Here is a 25,934-nt window from a genome sequence, read left to right as displayed (position 1 = left end):
CGGGGCCTGGAGTTGCAACCCGGGCCGGTCGCAGAGGCAGGCGGGGCCCAGGTGGCGTGGACCGCCCGTCAGCAGCTCTGCCTCGCCAGTCTGAGTCCGACTTATTAAGTAGCTTCCGTCATTCATCAACACGCGCTATTGGGCATCTTGCGAGCGCCGGGCTCCGCGCCGGCGCCGAAATGTGACCCTGGCTTCGGACTCGAACGAATGAGGGGAACGAGCCAACCCTGGTCGGGGAGGCTGGGGCGGACGTGTTTATTGGAAGATCGGGGCCGTTTGCCTAGACGTGAACATTTGGACTCGGAGGAGCAGAGGGACGCCCCTCGGCCGCTCCGGCTGCACTGCAGAGTCAAGGCCCGCGCGAGGGCGCAGACCGACCAACCGGCTAGGGCCTGGCTGGCGGGACAGTGCCCGCTGCAGAGGCGCACTCCCAGCCCAGGGCGGGGACGGAAGGGAGGATCCTCAGCCGCGTGAAATGCTAGGCGCTCTTGTGTGCGCAGCGGACGCCCGAGGCGGGGCTGCGTCGGGGGCGGGGACAAGCGCGTCCCAGCCCCTGCTGCCGGAACGCCTGAGCGCTGGGCGGCTGGTCTGCCGGACCTCAGCAGGGGGCACCGCGGGTCGGAGTGCGGAGGGGCGCACGCCCGGAAGCGGCGAAGGTAGCCATGACGGCCTACGGGCTGCGAGGTATCTCGCTAGCCCTGCGCCCGACGAGCGGGTGAGTGCGGACGCCGACCGGGTAGCGGAGTGCCCAGGGCGCCTGCGGGGTCTTTGCGCCTGTTCCCCGGGACTCGCCTGTGCTCCCTGCTCGCTTCCCAGTCCACGAATATCTCAGGGATGAGCCATATCTGATTGTGACTCTTATGCATGAAAATCTGAGCACCCTGGCGAGCAGGGGTCCTGCCCAAGTCCTCTGTGGTGTGAACGAAAGATTTTGAAAAATCTCCCACGTTGACCTTGCTGTCACATCAAGTAGTTACAAGTGCCCCGGGTTCGGGAGCATTGTAATTTTTTATTTTCCTGTGAAGTGGGAGAGAATGAGATATTTATTTGAGACAAGAGTTTCTCACTGTCGCCTAGGCTGGAGTGCAGTGGCGCGATTTTGACTCACTGCAACTCTGCCTCCCAGGTTCAAGCAGTTCTGCCCTGGCCTCCCGAGTAGCTGGGATTACAGGAGCCCGCCACCACGCCCGGCTGCTTTTTGTATTTTTAGTAGAGACGGGGGTTTCACCATCTTGGCCAGGCTGGTTTTGAACTCCTGACCTTGCGATCCACCCGCCTCGGCCTCCCAAAGTGCCGGGATTACAGACGTTTGCCACCGCGCCTGGTTTCGAGAATCAGTATTTATACATACTCTTGTGTCTTTCAGGCTTCTGGGAACTTGGCAGACGCAGATTAGAAATACTCACCAGCGAGCATCATTGTTGTCTTTCTGGGAACTCATTCCCATGAGGTAAAACTCAACCGCGGGCCTGACCTCTGGGGGTATAGGTGTCATTCGATGTGTAGAGAACAAAGCCAGACTGCTGGATGTGTGGTTTGCAAAATTAACAGCCTACAAAGTTTCTCAGTTCTGTCTTTCCAACATTTTCCATACCATAGGTTGCTGTTTATAATTTTTAAAATTTGAGCAGTTTAAATAAGTATTCTCCTGGAAGGGATTCTTGTGTGTTTTAAAGGATATAGCTTAAGTTTCTGTTTCTCCATGAGCCTTCCTCTTCCCTGCCCATTCTGAGGCCCTGGAGAGTGTGGGGATGATGCAAGTATTAAAGGTATTTCCATCTGGCACTCTTGACTCTTTCTAGATACTTGATTCAGTCAATCTTGATGGTAAAGGATTTGATTCTTCTTTTTTTTTTTTTTTTTTTTTGAGATGGAGTCTCACTGTGTCACCCAGGCTGGAGTGCAGTGGTGCGACCTCGGATCACTGTAACCTCTGCCTCCTGGGTTCATGCCATTCTCCTGCCTCAGCCTCCCAGCTAGCTGGGATTACAGGTGCCAATCACCATGCCCGGCTAATTTTTGCATTTCTTGTAGAGATGGGGTTTTACCATGTTGGTCAGGCTGGTCTCGAACTCCTGACCTCAGGTGATCCACCCACCTCGGCCTCCCAAAGTGCTGAGATTACAGGCCGGCCCACACCTGGCCCACAAATCAATTTTAATAGTAATGAGCTCCTAATCCAACAGTTTGGTATTTTCACTTTTGAATGTAATCCCAAGGCACACCTGAATCCCAGCAGTAAAGAGGAACACTTCCCCTGATTTTATACTCTGATGTCCCCTGTTGCTTTTGTACTTTTTTTTTTGAGACAGAGTCTCGCTCTGTTACCCAAGCTGGAGTGCAGTGGCACGATATCGTCCCACTGCAACCTCTGCCTCCCAGGCATAAGTGATTCTCCTGCCTCAGCTTCCTGAGAAACTGGGATGACAGCTGCGCACCACCACACCTGGCTCATTTTTGTATTTTTAGTAGGGACAGGGTTTCGCCATGTTGGCTAGGCTGGTCTCGAACTCCTGACCTTGGGCAATCTGCCCACCTTTGCCTCCCAAAGTGCTGGGATTACAGGCGTGAGCCACTGCGCCCAGCTGCTTTTGTACTGTTTCTTGTAATTGATGGCACCCACACAGTTCTCACAAGTACTCTGGGGTGGAGTACCTCCTCACCACGCTGAGCTCATGAGTCAGTTATGCACAGCTCCTTCCCCCAGTGGAGAGGTCAATTTGGGGTACTTACCATTTTGTCTCTCCATAGGTTCATGAGACTGAAGAGGAAAATGTTTAATATTTGCTTTATCTATTAGATCAGAACCTCTTCGAAAGAAGAAGAAGGTAGATCCTAAAAAAGACCAAGCAGCAAAGGAGCGCTTGAAAAAGAGGATCCGAAAACTGGAAAAGGCTAGTCAAGAGCTAATTCCTATTGAAGATTTTATTACCCCTCTAAAGTTCTTGGATAAAGCAAGGTAAGGATCCTTCTCTAGGGATGAAGTCCTCAGCACAAAGGAGTTCTATCAACTTCAGGTAGTTGTGTCTGTAGTTCACACCTGTGATAGTAATTGGTCAGTAGGCTTGAGCTGATTGGCCCTAATTGAGTCCTTGCTTCTTTTGGGAGCAGGAGAAAGCATCCTTGGGTGGTACTCTTGAATGGCTCTGGGTGGGAAAGACCTTATAATCCAGATGCTTAAGCACTACTCTGGAGTTCATGTTTTTGCTCTCATGCATGAGGAGTCTTGGCTGTTTCTGATCCTTTGGGCCTGACGTCTGAAGCCCTCACCTCATCCTAACAGTAGAAAACACTTGGCCTCTTGTTTTATCATGCAGATACCTTTAGTTGGTATTTGTTGGGATTCTACTGTGTGCAGGGTTAACAGTTCCTGCTGCCATTTTGTAAGCAGTGTGCACCATATATAAAGGGGCGGGTGTTAAAGTCACCTCTCATCCAAGGGAGTATTTGCCTGGGCAGAGGAAGTGCTACCAGTCTCCTCAGACCATCTGTTCTTCTGACAGAAAGCAAATGACCTTGGTTCCCAGCATCAGTTGCAGCTGCAGCCACATTCAACATTCCATTTCTTAATTTGTCCCAAACTTGTTTTATCTCCTAAGTCCTGTCTTTGTCTGGCAATGGGAATACTTGTGTCAGTTGCAGTCACAGAATTCCATGCCAGTGAGGTTGGTAACCCTTAGCTTCTTTGCAGACAGCGGCCTCAGGTGGAGCTCACCTTTGAGGAGACTGAGAGGAGAGCTCTGCTTCTGAAGAAGTGGTCCTTATACAAGCAGCAAGAGCATAAGATGGAGAGGGACACCATCAGGGCCATGCTAGAAGCCCAGCAGGAAGCTCTGGAGGAACTGCGACTCGAGTCCCCGAAGCTCCATGCTGAGGCCATCAAGCGGGATCCCAACCTGTTCCCCTTTGAGAGGGAAGGGCCATGTTACACACCACCGATCCCTAACTACCAGCCCCCTGAAGGCAAGTACAGTGACGTCACCAAGGTGTACACACAAGTGGAGTTTAAGAGATAGACTTGCAGGCTGCTATCCTTAATATGCTGCCCCTGAGAGTAGGAATGACCAGGGTTCAAGTCTGCTTTCCACAGAATTAGGCATGCTGTTAATAAATACTGGTTTAATCAAAATGCTCCTTTGTCTTGTGTTAGAATTTATTTTTTATTTTTTATTTTTTTTTTGAGACAGAATCGCACTCTATTGCCCAGGCTGGAGTGCAGTGACACAATCTCGGCTCACTACAAACTCTGTCTCTCTGGTTCAAGCGATTCTACTGCATCAGCCTCCCGAATATCTGAGATTACAAGCGTGCGCCACCACGCGTGGCTAATTTTTGTATTTTTAGGAGACAGAATTTTGCCATGTTGGCCAGGCTGGTCTTGACCTTCTGACCTCAAGTGATCTGCCTACTTTGGCCTCCCAAAGCCCTGGGATTATAGGTGTCGGCCACCACGCCCAGCCAGAATTAAAATTAATTCACCAGGCTGGGCTCAGTGACTCACACCTGTAATCCCGGCACTTTGGGAAGCCAAGGCGGGTGGATCACAACACGAGGTCAGGAGATTGAGACCATCCTGACTGACAGAGTGAAACCCCATCTCTACTAAAAATACAAAAAAATTAGCCGGGCATGGTGGCACGCGCCTGTAGTCCCAGCTGCTGGGGAGGCTGAGGCAGGAGAATGGTGTGAACCTGGGAGGTGGAGCTTGCAGTGAGCCAAGATCATGCAACTGCACCCCAGCCTGGGCGACAGGGGGACTCCGTCTCAAAAAAAAAAAAAAAAAAGTTAATTCACCTGAGATGGATGGGGGTGACAGATGCTGCCCTTCACCAGGTATTGGGAAGAAGATGACAGACATCAACCGCTGCCCTCAAATGGGGAAAAAAAAAAGTATAAAAAGATCCCAAGGGTATAGTGAAAGTACCACCAACAGGAGTCAAAGTAACGGAGGAGTGGTGGGAAAGGAAGTTGCCAGTTGGAAAGGTGAGCGGAGAAGCAAGGCCTTCCTGATGGGAAAGAAACACACCTTTGTGTGTTTAGCTGGGGTTAGAGGGAGGTAGAAGAGTGTGGAGCAGGCCAGGGACATACTAGTCAATAAAGATGCCGTGGTCCTCAAGAGGATGTGAGGCCTGGCAGGGGCAGCGGACTCTATCTCAAGTGCGTAGTCTAGAATGGTGAATGTATTGGTCTGCTCAGGCTGCCATTACAAAGTACCATAGACTGGGTGGCTTAAACAACAAATTATTTTCTCACAATTCTGGGGGCTAGAACTCCTAAGATCAAGGTACCAGCAGGCTTGTTTTCTGAGCCTTTCTCCTTAGCTTGCAGATGGCCACCTTTTCCCTCACATGGTTGTCCCACAGTCTGTGTCCTAATTTTTTATAGACACCAGTTATACTGGAATAGGGCCCATCTAATGACCTCATTATAACTTAATTATCTCTTTAACAATGCTACCTCCAAATACCTCCAAATACAGTCACATTCTGAGGTATGGGGTTGGGGGGAGTGGGAGGGTCGTGTGGGTAGGACTTCAACATAAGAACTGTAGGGGACACAATTCAGCCCGTCACAGTACAGGTCCAGTGTATGAATAGAGCCATTTTCCCCAGTGGCTTGGATCACAACCTCAGAAAGGATTTTTTTTTTTTAACCACCTTACTGCAGGTAAACCAGGGAAACATTTCATTGGAATAAGAAGTTAGGTTGTCTTCCTAGCATGTGGTTCACTTTTTTCCCTTTTTTAAAAATTGTCGGCCGGGCGCGGTGGCTCAAGCCTGTAATCCCAGCACTTTGGGAGGCCGAGACGGGCGGATCACGAGGTCAGGAGATCGAGACCATCCTGGCTAATACGGTGAAACCCTGTCTCTACTTAAAAATACAAAAAACTAGCCGGGCGACGAGGCGGGCGCCTGTAGTCCCAGCTACTCGGGAGGCTGAGGCAGGAGAATGGCATAAACCTGGGAGGCGGAGCTTGCAGTGAGCTGAGATCCGGCCACTGCACTCCAGCCTGGGTGGCAGAGCAAGACTCCGTCTCAAAAAAAAAAAAAAAAAAAAAATTGTGGTGGCCAGGCACCGTGGCTCATACCTGTAATCCTAGCACTTTGGGAGGCCTAGGTGGGTGGATCATCTGAGGTCAGGAGTTCGAGACCAGCCTGATCAACATGGTGAAACTCCATCTCTACTAAAAATACAAAATTAGCCAGGTGTGGTGGCACACGCCTGTAATCCTAGCTACTCAGGAGGCTGAGGAAGGAGAATCGCTTGAATCTGGGAGGTGGAGGTTGTAGTGAGCAGAGATTGCACCACTGCACTCCAGCCCGGGCAAGAAGAGCGAAACTCCCATTCAAAAAAAAAAAAAAAATTGTGGTAAGACACACATAAACTTTACTATCTTCATCATTTCTAACTGTATGGCTCAGTGGTATTGAGGACATTCATACCGTCGGACAACATCACCACCATCCGTCCATCTCCAGAACTCTTAATTGCCCAACTGAACTCTACCCATTAAACTGTAATTCCCTGTTCCCCTCTTCCCCCAACCCCTGGCAACCACCATTCTACCTTTTCTGTGATTTTAACTATTCTTAAGTACCTCACAGAATTGGAATCATAGTGTTTGTCTTTTTGTAACTGGCTTATTTCACTGAGCATAATCCTCAAGGTTTATCCATGTTATAGCATGTATCAAATGTTCTTTTCATGGCTGAATTAATGTTCCATTATATGTATGCCACATTTTCCTTATCCATCTTTTGATGGACGCTTGGGTTACCTTCACGTTTTACTATTGTGAATAATGCTGCTATGAACACGGGAATACAAATATCTCTTCAAGACTGTGCTTTCTTTTAGATGTACACCCAGAAGTGGAACTGCTGGATCATATGATGACTCTATTTTTAATTTTTTTAGGAAGTACCATATGGCTTTCCATGGCTGCTGTAACATTATATTTTCCCAGTAGTGCACAAGGATTCCAACTTTTCTTTCTTTCTTTTTTTTTTTTTGGAGTCGGAGTCTGACTGTCGCCCAGGCTGGAGTGCAGTGGCATGATCTTGGCTCACTGCAATCACCACCTCCCGGGTTCAAGCGATTCTCCTGCCTCAGCCTGCCAAGGTGGGACTACAGGCGTGTGCTACCGTGCCCAGCTAATTTTTTTTTTTTTTGCATTTTTAGTAAAGATGGGGTTTCGCCATGTTGGCCAGGCTGATCTTGAACTCCTCACCTCAGCTGATCCGCCTGCCTTGGCCTCCCAAAGTGCTGGGATTACATATGTGAGCTACCACACCCAGCCAAGGTTCCGATTTTTCTACATCCTTACCACACTTTTTTTTTTTTTAATAGTAACCATCCTAATGGGTGTGAGGTGATATCTCTCTGTGGTTTTGACTTGTATTTCCCTAATGGTCAGTGATGCTGAGCATCTTTTTATGTGCTTTTTGGCCATTTGTATGTCTATTCAAGTCCTTGCCTTTTTTTTTTTTTTTTGTAACAGTCTCACTCTGTTACCCTGGCTGGAGTGCAGTGGCGTAATCTTGGCTCACTGCAACCTCCACCTCCCGGTTCAAACAATTTAGCCTCAGTCTCCCAAGTAGCTGGGATTACAGGTGCATGCCACCACACCTGGCTAATTTTTATATTTTTAGTAGAAATGTGGTTTCACCATGTTGGCCAGGCTGGTCTTGAATTCCTAACCTCAGGTGATCCGCCTGCCTCAGCCTCCCAAAGTGCTGGGATTATAGGCCTAAGCCACACTGCCTGGCCCCTTGCCCATTTTTGAACTTTTTTTCTCATTGAGTTTTAGGAGTTCTCTATAATTCTATTAATCTCTTGTCAGATATATGATTTGCAAATATTTTCTCCCATTCTGTGGACTGCCTTTTTATTCTGTCGTTAAGTGTCTTTTTTTTTTTTTAGAGATAGGGTCTTGCTCTGTCACCCAGGCTAGAGTGCAGTAGTGCAATCATAGCTCACTGTAACCTCAAACTCCTGGGCTCAAGCAATTCTACCTCAGCCTCCTAAGTAGCTAGGACTACAGACAGGCACCACCATGCTCAGCTACCTTTTTTAAAAAATAACTTGTAGAGATGGGGTCTTGCTATATTGTCCAAACTGGTCTTGAACTCCTGGCCTCCAGCAATTCCCTTGTGTCAGCCTCCCAAAATGCTGGGATTACAGACATGATCCACAGTGCCTGGCCTGATAGTGTGGTTTTTAAAAATTTTTTTTCTAGAAGGAATGGAGGCAGGGTTTTACTATGTTGCCTAGGCTGGTCTTGAACTCCTGGGCTCAAGTGATCCTTCCACCTTGGCCTCCAAAAGTGCTGGGACTACAGGAGTGAACCACCATGCTTGGCCAATAGTGTCTTTTGATGTGAAATTTAATGCCTTTAATTTTCATGAAGTCCAATTTGTTTATTTTTTTCTTCTTAATGTTGATGACTTTGGTGTCATATCCAAGAAACTACTGTCAAATCCAACGTTGTGAAGATATTCTCTATGTTTAATTTTAAGCTCTTAAAATTTAGGTCAATTTTGAGTTAATTTTTGTATATGATGTTTGGTAAGGGTCCAACTTCACTCTTGGATATCCAGTTTCCAGGCATCAACCATTTGTTGAAAAGACTGTCCTTTCCATAGCCTGGGTGATCCTCTCACCTCAGCCTTCCAAGTAGCTGGGACTGCTGCTTTTTTCAAAACAAAAAACTTTGTTTTAAAAACTCTTTATCAGTCCTGGATAAAAATGTTGCCTAAGGATTCTAAGTCCTTTGGCTCCACCTGAGACAAATGCTGAGTGGAACCACTTTTCCTGACCTCCACTGCTGCCTCTGAGGTCCAAGTCATTGTCAGTTTTTGCCTGTTCTATTGCAGTGGCCAACTGATCTAGCCACCCCACCCATTCTCTGCACAGCAGCCAGAGGTCTCTAGAACCAGGTCAGGTCAGGTCTTTGGCTACCTGCCACCCCAAGAGTCTCATCCCCCGATTCCTGATTACAGCTCACAGCACCCCCTCCTATCAATACATGGTGTCAGGTCCCTCTGCCTTTGTGGGTCCCTTTCTCTGCCTGACAGGAGCTGAGCCTCTTCATCCAGGTCTGGGCTCAGACACTGAGGCCTCCCCTACCTCCCCGCCCAAGGTAAGTGTCCAGCACAGGTGCTTGATAGCAGTGCTTTTAAAAACAGTAGGTTTCATCCATTAGGTTGTACAATCAGTTCAGTAGGTCATGGCCGACAGTTTGTTTTCAACTTTTTATTTTGAAGTAATTATAGATTCACAGGAAGTTGCATAGGAGGTTGTCTAGGGAGGTGCTGCGTACCCTTGCCCCAGCCTCCCACAATGTTAACACCTTATACACTATAGCACAGCGTCAGGAGCCAAAAACTGACATTGGTACAGTCTACAGAACATACTCGGTTTCCCCAGTTGTATCTGTACTCCTTTGTGTACCTAACTCTACACAATTTTGACTTCATGTATAGCCCTGTGTAACCATCAGTCAGGCTGACAGATGGTTTTCAACACCACAGGACTCTGATGTGAACCACCCCCCAACCATCCCTAACCTAACCCCTGGTAACCTTTAATCTGTTTTCCATCTCTGTAATTACATTATTTCATCAATGTTACATACATGGAATCCTGCTACATGTATGTTTTCAAGATTGGCTGGTTTTGCTCCGAAGAATTTTCTTGAGTTTCATCTGAGTTGCTGTGTGTACAGCAGTTACTGAAAATGGCACTGTATCACATACAGTACGGATACATATTGTTTTGTATTTCAACAATAATATGCTATATTTAACAGTCTATGCCAGATAATGATGTAAAATACTTATTATTAATATGGGGTTTTATCCAAAACACTTATTTTTAAAATATTTATTTATTTAGAGACGGGGTCTTGCTCTGTTGCCCAGGCTGGAGTGCAGTGGCACAGTCACAGCTGACTGCAACCTCAAACCCCTATCCCCAAGTGATCCTTCTGCCTCAGCCTCCCAAGTAGCTGAGATTACAGGTGTGAGTCACCATGCCTAGCACCTCTCCAAAAAGTGTGAAAGATACTGCTCTTATTATAGTATTTGTTTTCTTCATAACACCACCATAAAAAAAATTATCGGCCGGGCGCGGTGGCTCAAGCCTGTAATCCCAGCACTTTGGGAGGCCGAGACGGGCGGATCACGAGGTCAGGAGATCGAGACCATCCTGGCTAACACGGTGAAACCCCGTCTCTACTAAAAATACAAAAACTAGCCGGGCGAGGTGGCAGGCGCCTGTAGTCCCAGCTACTAGGGAGGCTGAGGCAGGAGAATGGCGTAAAAAACCCAGGAGGCGGAGCTTGCAGTGAGCCGAGATCCGGCCACTGCACTCCAGTCCGGGCGACAGAGCGAGACTCCTCCTCAAAAAAAAAAAAAAAAAAAAAAAGAAAATTATCCAAACTGCTTCAGAAATTACCACCATTTTATTTTTATTTGTTTTGAGACAGGATATCGCTCTGTTGCCCAGGTTGAAGTGCACTGGCACAATCATGGCTCACTGCAGCCTCAAACTCCTGGGCTCAAATGATCCTCCTATCTCAGACTCCCAAGTAGCTGGAACTACAAATGCGTGCCACCATGCATGGCTCGTTTATTTTTTGTAGAGATAGAGTCTTGTTATGTTTCCTAGGCTGGTTTCGAACTCCTGGGCTCAAGCAATCCTCCCACCTCAGCCTCCCAAAGTGCTGGGGTAACAGCCGTGAGCCACCACATCCAGCCACCATTTTAAATCCCTATTTATTGATGTTTAATGTCTGTCTTTTCCCCAAACTACAACAGAAACTCTTTGAAGACAATTTGTCTGTTTCAAAACTGTGGTCTTGTAAGCCCCAAACCCTGTCCAACATGTGGACACTCAGATGTTGTGAAGGAATCGCCATAGGAACAAATGCAGGAACATCCTGTCCAGAGAGATTATCTGCTGATGTGGAACTTGAGTAGTGAAGATGTGGAACTTGAGTAGTGAAGAAGGAGGCAAAATATGACATTCGCACTACAGTGGCAGGACTCAATGCTTCCTAACCGAGCATGCAGCCGCACACCGCATACCTTGCTAAACAAGCAGGTGGCAGGGAGCATGGCTGCACTGAGGGAAGGCCCCTCATGGACAGGGGTGCTGGCTGGCATGCCCTGGCTTTTGCTGCACTCTCCAGCTCCGCCCCACGAACCTGAAGGCAGGTGCTGCAATCCCAGGCATCACATGCAGACTGCCAATTCATTTTATTATTTTATTTTTGAGACAGAGTCTTACTCTGTTGCCCAGGCTGGAGTGCAGTGGCACGAACTCAGCTCACTGCAACCTCTGCCTCTGGGGTTCAAGTGATTCTCGTGTCTTAGCTTCCCGGGTAACTGGGATCACAGGCGCATGCCACCATGCCCAGCTAATTTTTGTTTTTTTTTTTGTTTTTTTGAGACAGAGTCTTGCTCTGTCGCCCGGTCTGGAGTGCGTGGCCGGATCTCAGCTCACTGCAAGCTCGCCTCCCGGGTTATGCCATTCTCCTGCCTCAGCCTCCGGAGTAGCTGGGACTACAGGCGCCCGCCACCTCGCCCAGCTAGTTTTTTGTATTTTTAGTAGAGACAGGGTTTCACCGTGTTAGCCAGGATGGTCTCGATCTCCTGACCTCGTGATCCGCCCGTCTTGGCCTCCCAAAGTGCTGGGATTACAGGCTTGAGCCACCGCGCCTGGCCAATTTTTGTATTTTTAATAGAGATGGGGTTTCACCATGTTGGCCAGGTTGGTTTCGAACTTCTGACCTCAAGTGATCCACCCGCCTCGGCCTCCCAAAGTGCTGGGATTACAGCAGACTACAAATTCAGATGCCCCTTCCCTGTGTTTAAGAGTACGAAAAACCTTGTACATCTCTAGCAGTCTTCTTCTCTTCCCTCACTGGGTGGAAATGCTCATTAATCCAGCCACAACCATGCTGGAGGCACCTTGGTTGCCTTAGACACATCAATACTCCCTTGATGATGGGGGAACGCTGGCTCCTCTGTAGATGCTCCTGTTCTTGGGATCCCGTGAACACAACCCCCACCCCCACCGTTCGCAGACACAGACAGGGGCTCTTAGGGAGCACAAGAGAAAACATTCAAGCAGGGAAATACTGTTCTTTAATGGACACCCTTCTGAAGTAATAGATTGTTCTACCCCAAAGAACAAATTTAAAGATATTCAACTTGCTGCCTGTGTCCAGGAAGAAAGCAGGGAGGGTGCTGGGCACAGACCCAGCCTAGCCCTCAGCATCACATAACAGGGCCACCACAGGATGAGAAACCATTCTATTAGTAATAAAGAGACCTCTTCGAGAAATAGTGTTTTTGGTGGTCCATACATTTTAAAACACCTACAAGAGAATAAGCATACAAATTTCTAACACTGCCCATACACAACACTGTTATATACAAAATCTAACATGTAAACTTAATTTTCAGCTTCTATTTGAAATTAGATGAAATGGCTTTTGATACATTAACCACCAGGGGAAATTTTGAGGGAAGGAGTCCTTAATTCCACATGTCTTGGACTTGGATTTCTTAAGCTGAGTCCACAAACCCTCTTTATGCAACGTTGTGTGTTCTGTAGCTGTGTGCATTTCTTAAAAACTAGAGTCTCCAGGGGCCGACCTCGGAGCCTGATAAGTGAAGCCTGCTGGTGCAGAGGGGCCAGCAAGCCCTGCCTGTTCGGCACACCTGCCTGCATGTGCAGTGGAACTAAGTGGAGCAGAGTGAGTACTCACAATGTTCACCAAACCTGAGACATAGCAGGCAGTTTCCCAAGGACTAGGAAAACATTCACAGTGGCACAACTGTTTAGCAACCTCATTATGACCCACCTGTGTGTCCACACAGGTCAGGGCTACCCTTCAGTTTACCTGAGAAGCCTAGATCTCAGGACCGCCATCTCCTGTGCTACTGTGCCCGGCCTGACCTGGCTGCTCACAGGTACCTGGCCATAATGCTTGGCCTCCTGGAAGCTCTGAAGCGGTGCAATTGTCCTGCAGAACATCGCAGCGTCAGGGTACCCTGCATGCAGGTGAGGGGTGGGCAAGTAGGACCAGCAATGTCCTGCTCCATGTTCCAAACCCAGCAAGAGCTCACAGGGACCCACTAGACTGTGTAGGCTGTCAGAGTCCCCAGGGTTGTGCAACAGCAACTTGAAACAGACTGAGGAAGCTGCACAGGCCAATGGCAGGGGTGCTTGTCACTCGTCCTTCTCCTGCGGCAGAGGGAGATGCCAGTCTGGAGGGGGGCTCTGCCTCGGGGCCCACACCAGGATGTGCTTCCGTGCAGCCCGGACTCGTGCCCGCTCGCTCTCACAGAGGGATTGCTGTACAAATGAGACTCTAGTCACTCCCCAGGCTCTGAGCACCCTCAAGACCCCTGTACCTCCCCCTAAAACACAGATAGAGAGGCAGGGGCCTATGGTGCACATGACAGGTGCCATGTCAGCCTGTTTACACAGATAATTTAATCTGTCTACATGTCTGCACACCACTGTGCAGCACAGCTGCATCCACCTACTATACCTTGGTGAGTATTCCATATTAGCACACAGAGATTGAGATCATTTTGTTCTCACAAACTACTGTGAAAAACTACTGAATAGGTCATAATAATTTGAGGAATTTTTAAATATCTTCTCCTGAACCTCAGGGCTCAATGGCTCTGGCTGACCTCGTGAGTCTGGGGCATATTCACCTGCCGAGAGTGAGCCTGGGGGTGCTGAGTGGAGAGGAGAGAAGAGTCTGAGACAGCAGCTGTGGGGAGCTGCAGGGAGGAGTATGATAGGGAAGAAGGGAGGAAGACAGGGAAGAAATACATGCCCAGGGTATCCTGGAAGGGTGGGAAGAGTCCAGAGGACAGACCACCTGCCTGAGTGGTGCCACAAGTGCTACTCAACCCATCAGCTTCTGGCTACTGTATCCCAATACAGACACGGGTCAGTGTATCACAACACGGGAGACCTTCGCTGTGGGCCCTTGGTAAGTATCAGGTGCCATGTCAGCCTCTTTACACAGATAATTTAATCTGTCTACATGTCTGTATTTGTTCAAGCTCTATTGCCTCAAATAAAATATTTTGATCGTGTTTAAAAAGCTATCAGAAATGTAGCACAGACTATTAAAGATTCCCAAATGTCCATTCCCAATGTGGCAGTTAACAGCTTCCCTGATACCGTTTTTTGGTCCAAATTTTAGAGCTAACGTTTCCCTAATGATGGGATAATCTTCTGCTGGCTAGTCTACTTCCTGCATTTTTTTTTCACTAAACAATACACTGTAGGCACTTTTCCACATCCAGGTAGATGACTGACTATTCCTTTCAAAGGCTATGCGGTATTTCACTTTGTGGAAAAAGCTATTTGGTCAAATGTCTATTACTGAAATTTAGGTTGTTTTCAGCTTTTGCAGTATCAAAAACGTAATCAGCATTCTGAACTTTTAACTGTACACTGTTATCCAATTAGTTCCCTAGGATAAAGTTCCAGAAGTAAAACTTAAGGTCAAAAGGTATGCATCTGACCTTTACATAATCAGAACACCCGACACCCCCACCAACACTGCACAACTACCCAGAATTCTTCAAACCCCCATCAACACTTACGACTTTCTGCTGGGCAAAACCTGCTGTTACTGTTATTTAGACTTAAATACCTGACATCTGGCCATTTGGTTTTTTCTTTTTTTTCTTGAGATGGAGTCTTACTGTCCTGTTGCCCAGGCTGGAGTACAGTGACACGATCAGCTCATTGCAACTTCCGCCTCCCAGGTTTAAGCAGTTCTCCTGTCTCAGCCTCCCGAGTAGCTGGGATTACAGATGTGTGAAACCATCCGTGGCTAATTTTCATATTTTTAGTAGAGATGGGGTTTTGCCATGTTGCCAGACTGGTCTCAAACTCCTGACCTCAGGTGATCTGCCCACCTTGGCCTCCCAAAGTGCTAGGATTACAGGCGTGAGCCACCACGCCCAGGCTTTTTTTTTCTATTATTTTTATAAAGATGGAGTCTCACCACGTTGCCCATGGCTGGTCTCAAGCTCCTGGGCTCAAGCAATCCCCTTGTGGGAGGCTCAAGCGGCCTCCCAAAGTGCTGAGATTACAGGTGCCCACCACCATGCCCACCTGGCTTTGTTTTTTTAATGAATTGCTTCTTTGTGTCCTCTGGCCATTTTTCCATTCTGAAATAATCCCTATATTTCTTACTGATATATAAGAGCTGTTTATACACACACGCGCAGATATACATACATTAAAATTATCAATCTCTTGCTATACAGGCTGTCAGCTTTCTGACATTTTTTTGAGTTTCACATCTTATGGAATAGTCATCATTTTCTTTTATACAGCAGTCTGGTTTCCACATCAGTTCATCTCTTTCAGATCACTGTACACACTTAACAATGTTGAAGTGTTGATCAGTCCCACTGATTCTCATTCCTTGGCACTCCCCATGAGCCTTGCACCTTTCGGCTGGCTTCTCTCCATCTCCTCTCCCACAAGGGGTCCACCGTAGTACTGTATATTCTAGACTACAGTGTGGGTGCCAGGAGGGCAGAGACTCTTCTTATCACTCGTGCATCCCCAAGAGTACCCAATGTAGTACATATTTGCTGGACGAATAAACAACTAGAACCACCTCCTTACCGGTCTCTCTGCTCCTGTAAAATACTCTCTACACCCTAGCAAACAGATTGAACTTTTTTCCTCTCTTTTTTTTTTTTTTTCCTGAGACAGGTCTCCCTCTGTTGCCCAGGCTGGTGTGCAGTGGCGTGACCACAGCTCACTGCAGCTCTGAACTCCCGGGCTTAGGCGATCCTCCCGCCTCACCCTCCCAAGTAGCTGGGACCACAGGTGCACGTCACCACACTTTGCTAACAGACTGATCTGCTAAAGATATAAATCGAATTATGCTTCCCAGCACACTTTAGACTAAACTCTAAACTCCGTATCAAGGCCCACTAGGTCCCTGGTATACCGCTCTACAACCGTCCACCTACCCTCTGCTTCAGGAACACAGGCCTTCTCTGTTTCTTAGCAGTGTCTACCGGGGCTGGATGAAGGCTGGCTCCTGGTCACTCAGGACTCAGCAACATCACCTCCTGCGTAGGCCAGCTGATGACCCTAACATTGGACGGTTGCCCTCTTTGCTCTCTAAACCACTCTACAGCCTCCTCGCTGGTCTCCTTCGTTGTCTTTCACGCCCTCTGAAAGTCCTGTTGATATGCTAATTTATACCATCTCTCAAAAGAAAGGAAGCCTGAGGAGGGTAGGGACCTAGACAGTTCTCGGCAAGGTCGCGGGGCCTGGGGCGTGGAGGGGTGGGAAAAGCTGGGCGCTGCAGGGCGCTTCGAAGCGCCGCCCCGCTCCCTCCCTGCGCACCTGGGCCTCGGCGCTCCGGCGCTCCTCCCAGTCGCGGCAGCTGGCCAGGTCGCGCCTCCACTGTTCGCAGGCCGGCCGCTCGCCGTGGACGTAGTAGTAGTGCAGGAAGTGCCTGGCGCTGCGGCAGAGCTTCCACTCGGCGCGGTAGGCCTCGCAGGGGCGCGGCGGCTGCGGCGAGAGGCGGCGCCTGAGCGGGGCCCAGCGGCCGCGCCCCACGCCCCGAGCCTGTCCCGTTCCCTCCCTCCTGAAGACCCTGGTGGTTCCCGGCTCCCGAGCACACTCACCTGCCAGCCGCTGCCGTCCGCCATGTCTGCGCGACCGGGGCGCCAAGCCTGCCCCTCAGTCCGCCAGCCAATGAAGAATGAAGAAAGCGGCACCTCGTGATCGACTGACAGAATAACTAATGAGCCCCGACACATTCAATTACATCTTCGCCCCGATCTTAGAGAAGCTCGGACAAACAGGACGAGCAACCAACAGCAACCGAGGGCGGCTGCGGCGCGCGGATGGCGGGGGTCGCAGGGTAAGTCCGGGACAAGGCCTGGCGCGGAGCCTACTTGGCCACCGCGAAGCCAGCGCCATTCACCCCGAGCCATGAGGGCATCCTGGGCCGCGCAGCTACCTTACGTCAGTCGCGTCTAAAATCACACGGCTCTGGCCAGTTCTTTTTAGCAGCTTTATGAGATTTTCTCACATCTCAACAATGCGGTTTATTTTCAAAAGTACGTACTGAGCATCATGTTGGTGCAGCGAACCTCCCAGATCTGCGGCTCTGGCGGTCTTGTCTGAGCGTCCACTCAGGATGGAGGTGAACTCGCAAAGTAACCGAGGTTGGTTGGGCATGACGTGTGGTGGATCTAGGGTTGGATGACCTGCCCAGGGAACGCAGGCTTGAAGTGGAGGCTGAGAAGGCAATCCGAGCACGGCCATAGGCCGGTCAAAGGCATGGAGGCGGTGTGTAGCAAGGGCGAGCGGGGTAGGAGTGGCTTGGATGTCTGTAGCTCGATTCTAAGGGTGTGGGAGACATGTAACATTTACCTTATTTATTTTTCGAGACAGGGTCTTGCTGTGTCACCCAGGCTTACCTGCGACCTCGAACTCCTGGACTTCGAACAGCTGGGACCACAAGCATGCACCGCCTCACCAGGCTAATTTTTAATTTTTTTTTTTTTAAGTAAAGATGTGGTCTTGCTAAGTTACTCAGGCTAGTTTGGCCTCAAGCGATCCTCTCACTTTGGCCTCCCAAAGTGCTAGGATTATAGGCTGAGCGACAACGCCTGGCTGCAACGTTTATAAAAAGGAGCAATGCACAAGAGGCAACAAAGGCAAGTAAAGGGGAAGCTGGTGGGCTTGCAGAAGTGTCCACTGGGACAGACTCCCTGGAGGTGGGTCAGAAAGCTGCAGTTTTACCAGGGGTCCTGCTGTTGAGGCAGCTGGCTCAAGGACCAAGCCCAAAGAAGACACTGGGAGGAAGGCTGCAGGCCAGGGTGCAGGAGTAAGGACCAGAAATCAGTGCTCCAACTGGCCCCACTAAAAGGCCCTGCAATGGAATCCATCCTGGTCCAGGCAGGGGAGTGTGCCTCCAGCAAAGGACCAGGCATTTCACTGCATACACAGCAGGTATTGCTTAGTGAAGACAAAAACCCAGAGCCAGAGGTACTGCAACATTCTTGATTATGCAGAAAGTGACAATTTGTTAGCTGCTGTGATCCTGCAAATGAAAGCTGCTACCCACCAAGGAGGGTTTCTCCCTCTGCTAGTAAAACTGAGACTGTCAGTGGAAGGTCAGGTAAGTCCCCACAGTGCTCACACCTTCCAAAACCACGCTCATTTCCAGTGATGATGGTTTGTGCCACAGGCCAAGTACTGAACATCATGACACTCTAGACACTCTTCACTGAAGACATGTGGCTAGACCCTGGGGCCACTATCCTTTCCTCTCTGGAGTGTTGCAGGGGCCCTGACCCGGGCAGGATCCCCATCCCTAGAAGCAGGGTCAGCCCTGGCTCATAGGGGACCCTGCTGGGCTTAGCCATTGCCACGTAGGGATCAGGCAGCCTTGTTTCTTCCTACTTTCTCCAGCAGAAGCCCCAGATGGGAAGTTTTCTAATGGTGAGATGGAACATGGGGTATCTGCCAACAGGGCTTTCTTCAGTTCTGGTCAGAGGCCCAACCACCAGTCTGTGTTAGTACCTAATCAAACATTTAGATTTAGGCTTTAGTTATTGCCTGTTTTTACTTGAAATTCTTGGCTTACAATTATTCCCAATGGGACCAGGCACAGTGGCTCATGGGAACAAATTTAAAATAATCAGATTAGCATGTCAAAAGATCTCACGTTATAGAAAGTGAAGACCTAAGACCAAATAAATACTGATAAAAAATAAAGACAGGCCAGCAGAAGCTTGGATGATTTAATAAATTAAAATTAGTGGGGGAGTAGGGAAGAAGGAAAGAGAGGAACATCTCTTTAGCATTTGTTCATTCTAACATTCACATATTTGCTTCTCCATGGAGCTGTTTCACTATGAACAGGTTCGTAAGGAGCCAGTTATGTCCATATGAAATGAGAATAAAAGTGCAAACTCATTCAGATCAGGTTTTTCTGAGTGATGTTTTTGAAAAAAATATGTAAAATAAAATAGAAACATTCTTTGTCAAATACTTAAACTGCAGCCACAGTAGTGGGACAGCCACTATTTATAGAACACATGTCTATTTAAACCCTTTTTTTAGGACAAAGACTGACACCTATGCAGTTGACCTAGGAAAAGAAAGGATAAATGAAAAAGAAAGAACACTTCATGTTAAACAATTTAGTCACCTCCATTGGTTTTGACAGAATTAGGGATACAGAATTGCTCCTGCTGAGGCAATGGGAGCCCCCCTCAAGCTGAAAGCATGAAGAGGTCAGGCGGCAGATGCCTACAGGCCCTCAGGGACAGCTCTTTGTCTTTCCCCAAATCAAGCATACAACTACAAAGTCCTGCTGCTCCACTTCCAAGTAAAACTTGATAATTCTTAGGTAACTCTAAGCAAATCTTAAGTAACAGAGTATTCTGATGAGGCTCGTCCCTGTCAGTGCCAGTAACTAAAAGCCAAATGTTGCAATTGATTCTTTTATTATTTTCCAGTCAGCCAACAGTCCTCGCTTAGGGCTTTCTTCCCTTTTTACGCAACGACTGTCCTTCTCCAGAGAAAGCGACGAATCTGCCTCCAGCTTCATCCTAGGTGTGAAGAGAAGATACTATTTTCAGAAACTCCCTGGAGATTTACAATAAATGCCTTACTCTATAGACTCACGTACCATCCGTATTACTCATAAATGTCTCAGGCTGGACACTATAGCTGACACCTGTAATCCCAGCATTTTGGAAGGTAACGGTGGGAGGAACGCTTGAGCCCAGAGTTCAAGACCAGCCTGGGCAACATAGTGAGACCCCATCTCTACCAAAAATACCTTGGTGTGGTATATCCCTATGGTCCCAGCTACTTGGGAGGCTGAGATGGAAGGATGGTTTGAGCCAACGCCATAGTGAGCTATGATTGTGCCACTGCACTCCAGCCTGGATGGCAGAGCAACAGAGCAAGACCCTGCCTCAAAAAAAAAAAAAAAAAAAAAAAAAGTCTCTAAGTTCATCACCCAAAAACTTCAGGTCACTTTTCTGCACATGCTTGAAGAACTGTTTTCCCACTTAATTCTGAAGTCTCATGCCAATAAACTTCTTATCTTATATTCCCAAGGCTACAGAACTGAATTCTGTTAAAAAGAATTCCATCATGTAGGACAGCCAGTTTTCTACCAGTGGACATTGCTGTGGTAAGCAGCTTAATGTATTTGCACACAGCTCTGATATTTTTTTAGAGCTCAAATTCCTGGGTCAAAGCGTGTACACATTTTTAATGCTTTTAATGTATAGAGACCAACCAGCCCTCAGAAACATTCTACTAAGCTATCCTTCCATCAACAGAAAGAGGAATTGTTTTTTCCCAAGCCTTTGAAAACTGCACATATTTTTTTTCACATGCTTTTATTGCTAGTCAGTCTGAGGCATTACCTCAACTTTTCCCTAGGAAAAAGAGGATTCTGGAATGTTCAACACAAATCCCTGCACCTGGCTCCCCACTAACTGTAGCATGTTATACCTGCAGTAGAACACCATTTAGGCTGGGCACGGTGGCTCAAGCCTGTAATCTCAGCACTTTGGGAGGCCGAGGTCGGATCACAAGGTCAGGAGATTGAGACCATCCTGGCTAACACGGTGAAACCCCATCTCTACTAAAAAATACAAAAAACTAGCCGGGCAAGGTGGCAGGCCCCTGTAGTCCCAGCTACTCTGGGGGTGGGGGTGAGGCAGGAGAATGGCGTAAACCCGGGAGGCAGAGCTTGCAGTGAGCTGAGATCCGGCCACTGCACTCCAGCCTGGGCGACAGAGCGAGACTCCGTCTCAAAAAAAAAAAAAACACCATTTAGTATTTATGTGGTAACATTCTTGTAAATTTGAGTCACGGCTGCATTTAGTCTTCCTTTGCCACATAGCCTTCCATTTATCCTGGTGTCAATAGCTGTGTTTGGCTTCTTTCTCTATACATTCAATCACAGCCTGCATTGCATGGAGTTCATCTGTTTTGACAAAGCTGTGTCTCCTGGGCCTTCACCCTGCCATACCTGGACTGGCCTTTCTCTAGGTGCCGTGCATGTTAGTGGGGGCTCCTTATTTCCTGGATTCTATGACTTTATTTCTACCTTATTCCTTCATTTTAGTGAGGGACACCTTCTAGGAGCTTCCTGAGAAAAGATGTATAAGGATTATCTTCTTGTTAGTTCCTTCTTTCTATTCTCATATTTCATTGATAGTCTGGTTGGTATGTTAGTCTGCTAGGGCTGCCATATAAAATGCCAAAGACAGCGTTGCTCAAACAACAGAAATTTATTGTTCATAGTTTTGGAGGCCGAAGTGCAGAATCAAAGTGTCAGCAGGTTTGGTTTCTTCTGATGCCCTTTTCCTTGACTTGCAGATGGCTGCCTTCTTGCTGTGTCCTCACATGGCCCATCCTATGTCCAAATTTCCTTTTTTTTTTTTTTGAGACAGAGTCTCACTTTGTCGCCCAGGCTGGAGTGCAGTGGCGCGATCTCGGCTCACTGCAAGCTCCGCCTCCCTGGTTCACGCCATTCTCCTGCCTCAGCCTCCCAAGTAGCTGGGACTACAGGCTCCTGCCACCACGCCCGGCTAATTTTTTGTATTTTTAGTAGAGACGGGGTTTCACCATGTTAGCCAGGATGGTCTCGATCTCCTGACCTTGTGATTCACCCACCTTGGCCTCCCAAAATGCTGGGATTACAGGGGTTAGCCACCACGCCTGCCCCAAATTTCCTCTTCTCAAAAGGACACCAGATTGAATTAGGGCCAACTCTAATGGTCTTTTTTTAACTTAATTGCTTATTTAAATGGCCCTATCTGAGTTACTGGGGGTCAGGGCTTCAACACAGAAACACTGGAGGGACACAATCCAGCTCTTAAGAGTTGGTACGGAATTTTAGGTTGGAAAAAATTTCAGAATTTTGAGGATATTGCTCCACTATCTTCCAGTTTCCTCTGTGTCCTGCTAAGATGATGTCCCTTTTTTTGGGAGACAGGGTCTTACTGTTACCCAGGCTGGAGTGCAGTGGTGTGATCTCAGCTCACAGCAGCAGTCTCCACCTCCCAGGCTCAAGTGATGCTCCCAACTCAGCCTTGAAGTAGCTGGGACTACAGGTGCGTGCTGCCATGCTTGGCTAATTTTAAAATTTTCTGTAGAGACAGGGTCTCCCTATATTGCCCAGGCTGGTCTCAAACTCCTGGGCTCAAATGATCTTCCCGCCTCAGCCTCCCAAAGTGTTGGGATTATAGGTCTGAGCCGTGGCGCTTGGCTGATGATGTCCTTGATCCATGGTGATACCTCTGTTCTCTCTCCAGAAGCTTTAGGATCTTTCTTGCCTCAAAGTGGCGCTATTTTGATTCATTTTGCTGGAACTCAGTGGGCCCTTCAAATCTGCGAATTTGTGTCCATCTTTGGGGAAACTATTTCCCTGATGGTTTCTGCTCCTTTGGTTTCTGTGGCTGTTCTTCCCACAAATCCTCTACTATTTAGATGTTGGAATGGGAAGCTTTCTGACTATGGCCTTCACTTCAGAGGTAACAGTCTAGAGTCCTACTGGAGTCGGGCCTCCAGCCTTCTAGGGTAGGGGAGGGAGAGTAATGCAGCTCTGCTTAGTAACAGAATTCTGTCATTAGTCCCTCATTTCTAGAGGTGCCTTTTGAGAATTCTACATTCTATACACAATCTACACAGAACTGCTTCTAGGCTTTTTATGATCTACTAAGGTACCCCGGGTTTCCAAAGCCTTGTAGTTGCCTTCTCTTCCACTGTCTTTCTTACCTCATGACCTTTAGCCACAGCCTTAGTGGGGCTGCAGGATGGAGTAGAGCTAAATGTGTCTTCAATCCCATCTTTAAACATATACTTCTTAAATACATATTTATAGTCAAACAGGCCTGCTGTGCCCACCGGCCTACCCCACCTTCTGTAAATTTGCAACAGTCAGGTCACAGTCAGCCTGGGGGATGTCCCATGCTGAGGTCTTAGGTCTGAGTCAGGCACTGGCTTTTAGTGAGAAAGGCAGCCTGTAGCTGGTGAAGCCTGGATGGTGCCTGAAGGAGGAGCTGGAGGGTGAGGTCTGATTGGCCACTATGTTTGCTCCTCTGGGCCTGAAAGGTCTCAATGCTGTTTCAACTTGAATGAACATTGAGCCCAGAAGTGGTTGTGGGTAGGACCAGTGTGCAAACTTCACAGCCGTCTCTGTCCCCAACCACCCCAAGTGCTAGAGAGAAGAGTTCAGTAATCAGGATGGGCCAGGGATGGGTCCTATGTAGCAGCTGGCCCTGAATGGGTGACTCAGTACATCTGCCCTCGGCCCTACTCCTGGATCCTCAGGGTCCAATCCTTTGAGAAAAGGAACCAGGAAAGCGATGGGTCTGAAGCGCTGGTGTTCTAGAAATCCTCATCACACAGAGGTGACTGCGTTCTACTTGCTGCCGGGCCTGGCCCACTCCCACAAAGTGCCCATGTCTACAGGATGCTCAGCCCTTGCCTTCCTCTGTCCCACCACCACCCTGCTCAGCTGGAAGGTACTCCCTATATTTGAAGTTCAAGGTCTCTGTTGGAAGATGAAGCCCACCCAGGGCACACAGTTCTGTGATAACAGAGCCTGGAGTCAGCTCTAGAGCAAGACAGAGGTCCTGAGCCCCGGGCTGCAAGTCTTCTGTTTCACACACCCCACACCAGCACGACAGATAAAAACAGGACACCAGGAAGCAGAGGGACCCCAGGAAAGGGAAAACATGACAGACACCCTGATGTGGTTTGGCTGTGTCCCCACCCAAATCTCATCTTGAATTCCCACGTGTTGTGGGAGGGACCCAGTGGGAGGTAACTGAGTTGGTGGAAGGTAACTGAGTCATGAGGGTGGGTCTTTTCTGTGCTGTTCTCGTGAGTGAATAAGTCTCATGAGATCTGATGGTTTTATAAGGAAGTGGTTCCCTGCGCCAGCTTTTTCTCCGCCTGCTACCATCCATGTAAGATGTGACTTGCTCCTCCTTGCCTTCTGCCATGATTGTGAGGCCTCCCCAGCCATGTGGAACTGTAAGTCCATTAAACCTCTTTCTTTTGTAAATTGCAGTCTCCAGTATGTCTTTACCAGCAGCTTGGAAACAGTCTAATACACACCCCTACTCAGAATGCCAGGAACCTCAGTCATCACTAGCAAATAAATCTCCTCATTACCAACCAAGGAAATACACTCACCTCTTCAACCTTTTTGACAAGGGGACGTGAATTTCTGATGAAAGTTATCTTACCAAGTTTAAATTCATAATTGGGAATTCCTCTGTAAGGAGAGAGAGACAAGGAGAAATGTTATTTCCAGGAAAAAAGGACTAAAATTCATTTATGACAGTAAAGAGGAATGCAGAAAAGATGCTGCTGCACCCCACCTGGGCCCTTTGGTGCTTCCTGGCATCCTCCCAGGAGGGAAGCAGAAGATAACTGGCTTCCTGGTTTAGTATCAGCATTGGGTATAGGGCCAGGGGCTTTAGGCTCTGTACCTGTCTATGGAGAGGGGTCATCTGAAGGACTGGGAAGCCCTCACTGTCACTGTCCTGAGCTTCACAGAACCCCGAGGTGGCTAGACTCTCACTCCAGTATTCTCCTGATTTCACACACACAACAGACAACTGACACACCTCAGCCCTGCCCCTGCCATCATGGCCACCAGAGGAAGGGTCTGCTGTGGGTCCCTGGACCCAGCAACAGAAGCACATCTGAGGTAGCTCCTCAGGAACTTTCAGGGGAACTGAGATAATGTGACCTGATTAATAATTCAAAGTCACAAAACAGGAAAATAGGCAGATCACCAAATAGGGACCAGAAAGGTTTTGAATAAGAGACAGATCTGATCAGACGCACATCTTCGGAAAGCCACTGGGGGCAAGAAGACGCTGAATTGGAGGTATGGAGTGAGAGGCTGGACCACAGTGGTACTGGGGGTGGCACTGTGGAAGGAGGGACCTGTTGTGCTCCACCCCACCCAGGAGAGCAGGTAAGGGTAAAGTCCCTTGGGCCTACTGACCCAGGCTTTGTCTCCAGAACTGGGGTGAGGCTGTCCCACCCCAGAGGGCTGGCACAGATCCTCTTCCTGTCCTGAAGGAGAGCCAGGACAGACTTACCTTTTAATATCTCCAGGCTTGATTGGGGAGGGGCTGGGCTCCACCCCTTTCTTCTTTCCATCCAGTCTATTGCCAGAGCCAGAGAAAGCCTAGACAGGAAGTAGTTGAGTCATATAATGAGCCCAAGTGTGAGGACAGATATGTCCTTTGCTTGGAGATCACTGCAGGGATGTGAGTTGGGGTGCTGTGCAGACCCTACAGGACTGAAGCCCTGACTCCTTAGCTGCTGGGGTGCTGGCAGCTGAGAACTCTGCCCAGTTCCTCAGGGGGCGGCCATGAGCTGAAGAGAGCCACTTGGCCAAGGCAGCCAGCAGTCAGTGTTAGGTTAAAAGGCCTGACCCCTGCCTCTGCAGGGCCACCCAGTTCAAGCTCTGTGGGTGGGCTAAGGCCACTGTTGTGACTGCCCCATAGCTCAGCTTCCCATCATTCTGCTGTCTCTGCTGCTTCCTGGCACCTCCTGCCACCTCAGTGCCCACACATGAGCCACCTCCACCTGTTTCCCATGGAACCTTGCCAGTGGTTATGCTAAGGGTCATGTTTGCAACCTACATGGTACAGGCAAAGAAAAAAGGAAACATGATTTACGAGAGAGAGAGCAAATGTGGTAACGTTTGGTGAACCTAAGGGAAGAGTATATGTCTACTGTACTATTTAAACTCTTCGGTAGGTTAGAAATTCTTAAAAAGCTGGGCTGCCTTATGGGGCTGTTGGGAAGATTCCAGGAGAGAGTGGATATAAAAGTGTTTGGTA

The 25,934-nt window shown here is 48.5% G+C and overlaps 3 protein-coding genes and 1 long non-coding RNA gene across 8 annotated transcripts in view; 2 read left to right on the top strand and 2 right to left on the bottom strand.

The window, feature by feature from the left end:
• Positions 1-10: 10 nt before the first annotated feature.
• Positions 11-4,132, top strand: MRPL40 (mitochondrial ribosomal protein L40). Of its 2 annotated transcripts, none has more exons than XM_033232969.1 (4): positions 11-715; positions 1,367-1,450; positions 2,801-2,959; positions 3,692-4,132. In XM_033232969.1, the coding sequence occupies exons 1-4, from the start codon at positions 663-665 to the stop codon at positions 4,014-4,016; spliced, it is 621 nt and encodes a 206-aa protein (XP_033088860.1). In that variant the 5' UTR covers positions 11-662; the 3' UTR covers positions 4,017-4,132. The 2 variants fall into 2 exon arrangements, with proteins under 2 accessions (XP_033088860.1, XP_033088861.1); XM_033232970.1 differs by lacking the exon at positions 11-715 and adding an exon at positions 813-884.
• Positions 4,133-12,135: 8,003 nt separating this feature from the next.
• Positions 12,136-17,265, bottom strand: CUNH22orf39 (chromosome unknown C22orf39 homolog). Of its 2 annotated transcripts, none has more exons than XM_033232959.1 (3): positions 16,704-17,265; positions 16,420-16,587; positions 12,136-13,368 (listed from the first exon to the last, which is right to left on the bottom strand). In XM_033232959.1, exons 1-3 carry the CDS (start codon positions 16,836-16,838, stop codon positions 13,243-13,245), a joined length of 429 nt encoding a protein of 142 aa, XP_033088850.1. In that variant the 5' UTR covers positions 16,839-17,265; the 3' UTR covers positions 12,136-13,242. The 2 variants fall into 2 exon arrangements, 1 of the variants encoding a protein (XP_033088850.1); XR_004442323.1 differs by having other exon boundaries at positions 13,232-13,368; positions 16,038-16,587; positions 16,704-17,148.
• On the top strand, positions 16,831-19,069 carry LOC117096046. The gene is made up of 2 exons (XR_004442324.1): positions 16,831-16,942; positions 17,143-19,069. It is a non-coding gene; the product is annotated as an uncharacterized LOC117096046 (long non-coding RNA).
• A 151-nt stretch (positions 19,070-19,220) lies between these two features.
• UFD1 (ubiquitin recognition factor in ER associated degradation 1) overlaps positions 19,221-25,934 on the bottom strand; it is a 29,591-nt gene continuing 22,877 nt past the window's right edge. For 2 of the 3 annotated variants that reach the window (XM_033232957.1, XM_033232958.1), the window contains 3 exons: positions 25,185-25,273; positions 24,265-24,346; positions 19,535-19,646 (listed from right to left, as the gene is read on the bottom strand). In XM_033232957.1, the coding sequence (XP_033088848.1) occupies positions 19,572-19,646; positions 24,265-24,346; positions 25,185-25,273 (246 nt within the window). In that variant the 3' untranslated portion in view covers positions 19,535-19,571. Of the gene's footprint in view, positions 19,647-24,264; positions 24,347-25,184; positions 25,274-25,934 lie in introns of all 3 variants that reach the window. The other variant, XM_033232956.1, reaches the window with a different exon arrangement.

The sequence above is a fragment of the Trachypithecus francoisi genome, unplaced genomic scaffold (assembly GCF_009764315.1).
Source record: "Trachypithecus francoisi isolate TF-2019V2 unplaced genomic scaffold, Tfra_2.0 Lachesis_group14, whole genome shotgun sequence".
Classification (NCBI taxonomy): domain Eukaryota; kingdom Metazoa; phylum Chordata; class Mammalia; order Primates; family Cercopithecidae; genus Trachypithecus; species Trachypithecus francoisi.
This window is presented reverse-complemented; position numbering and strand designations above follow the sequence as displayed.

Coding starts and splice junctions, on each gene's coding strand:
- CUNH22orf39 (XM_033232959.1), bottom strand. CDS start 16,838: ATGTGTCGGGGCTCATTAGTTATTCTGTCAGTCGATCACGAGGTGCCG. Junction 16,588..16,703: donor CGGACGGCAGCGGCTGGCAG/GTGAGTGTGCTC, acceptor CTCTCGCCGCAG/CCGCCGCGCCCCTGCGAGGC. Junction 13,369..16,419: donor GCCGGAGCGCCGAGGCCCAG/GTGCGCAGGGAG, acceptor TCATTTGTACAG/CAATCCCTCTGTGAGAGCGA.
- MRPL40 (XM_033232969.1), top strand. CDS start 663: ATGACGGCCTACGGGCTGCGAGGTATCTCGCTAGCCCTGCGCCCGACG. Junction 716..1,366: donor GCCCTGCGCCCGACGAGCGG/GTGAGTGCGGAC, acceptor TGTGTCTTTCAG/GCTTCTGGGAACTTGGCAGA. Junction 2,960..3,691: donor AAGTTCTTGGATAAAGCAAG/GTAAGGATCCTT, acceptor GCTTCTTTGCAG/ACAGCGGCCTCAGGTGGAGC.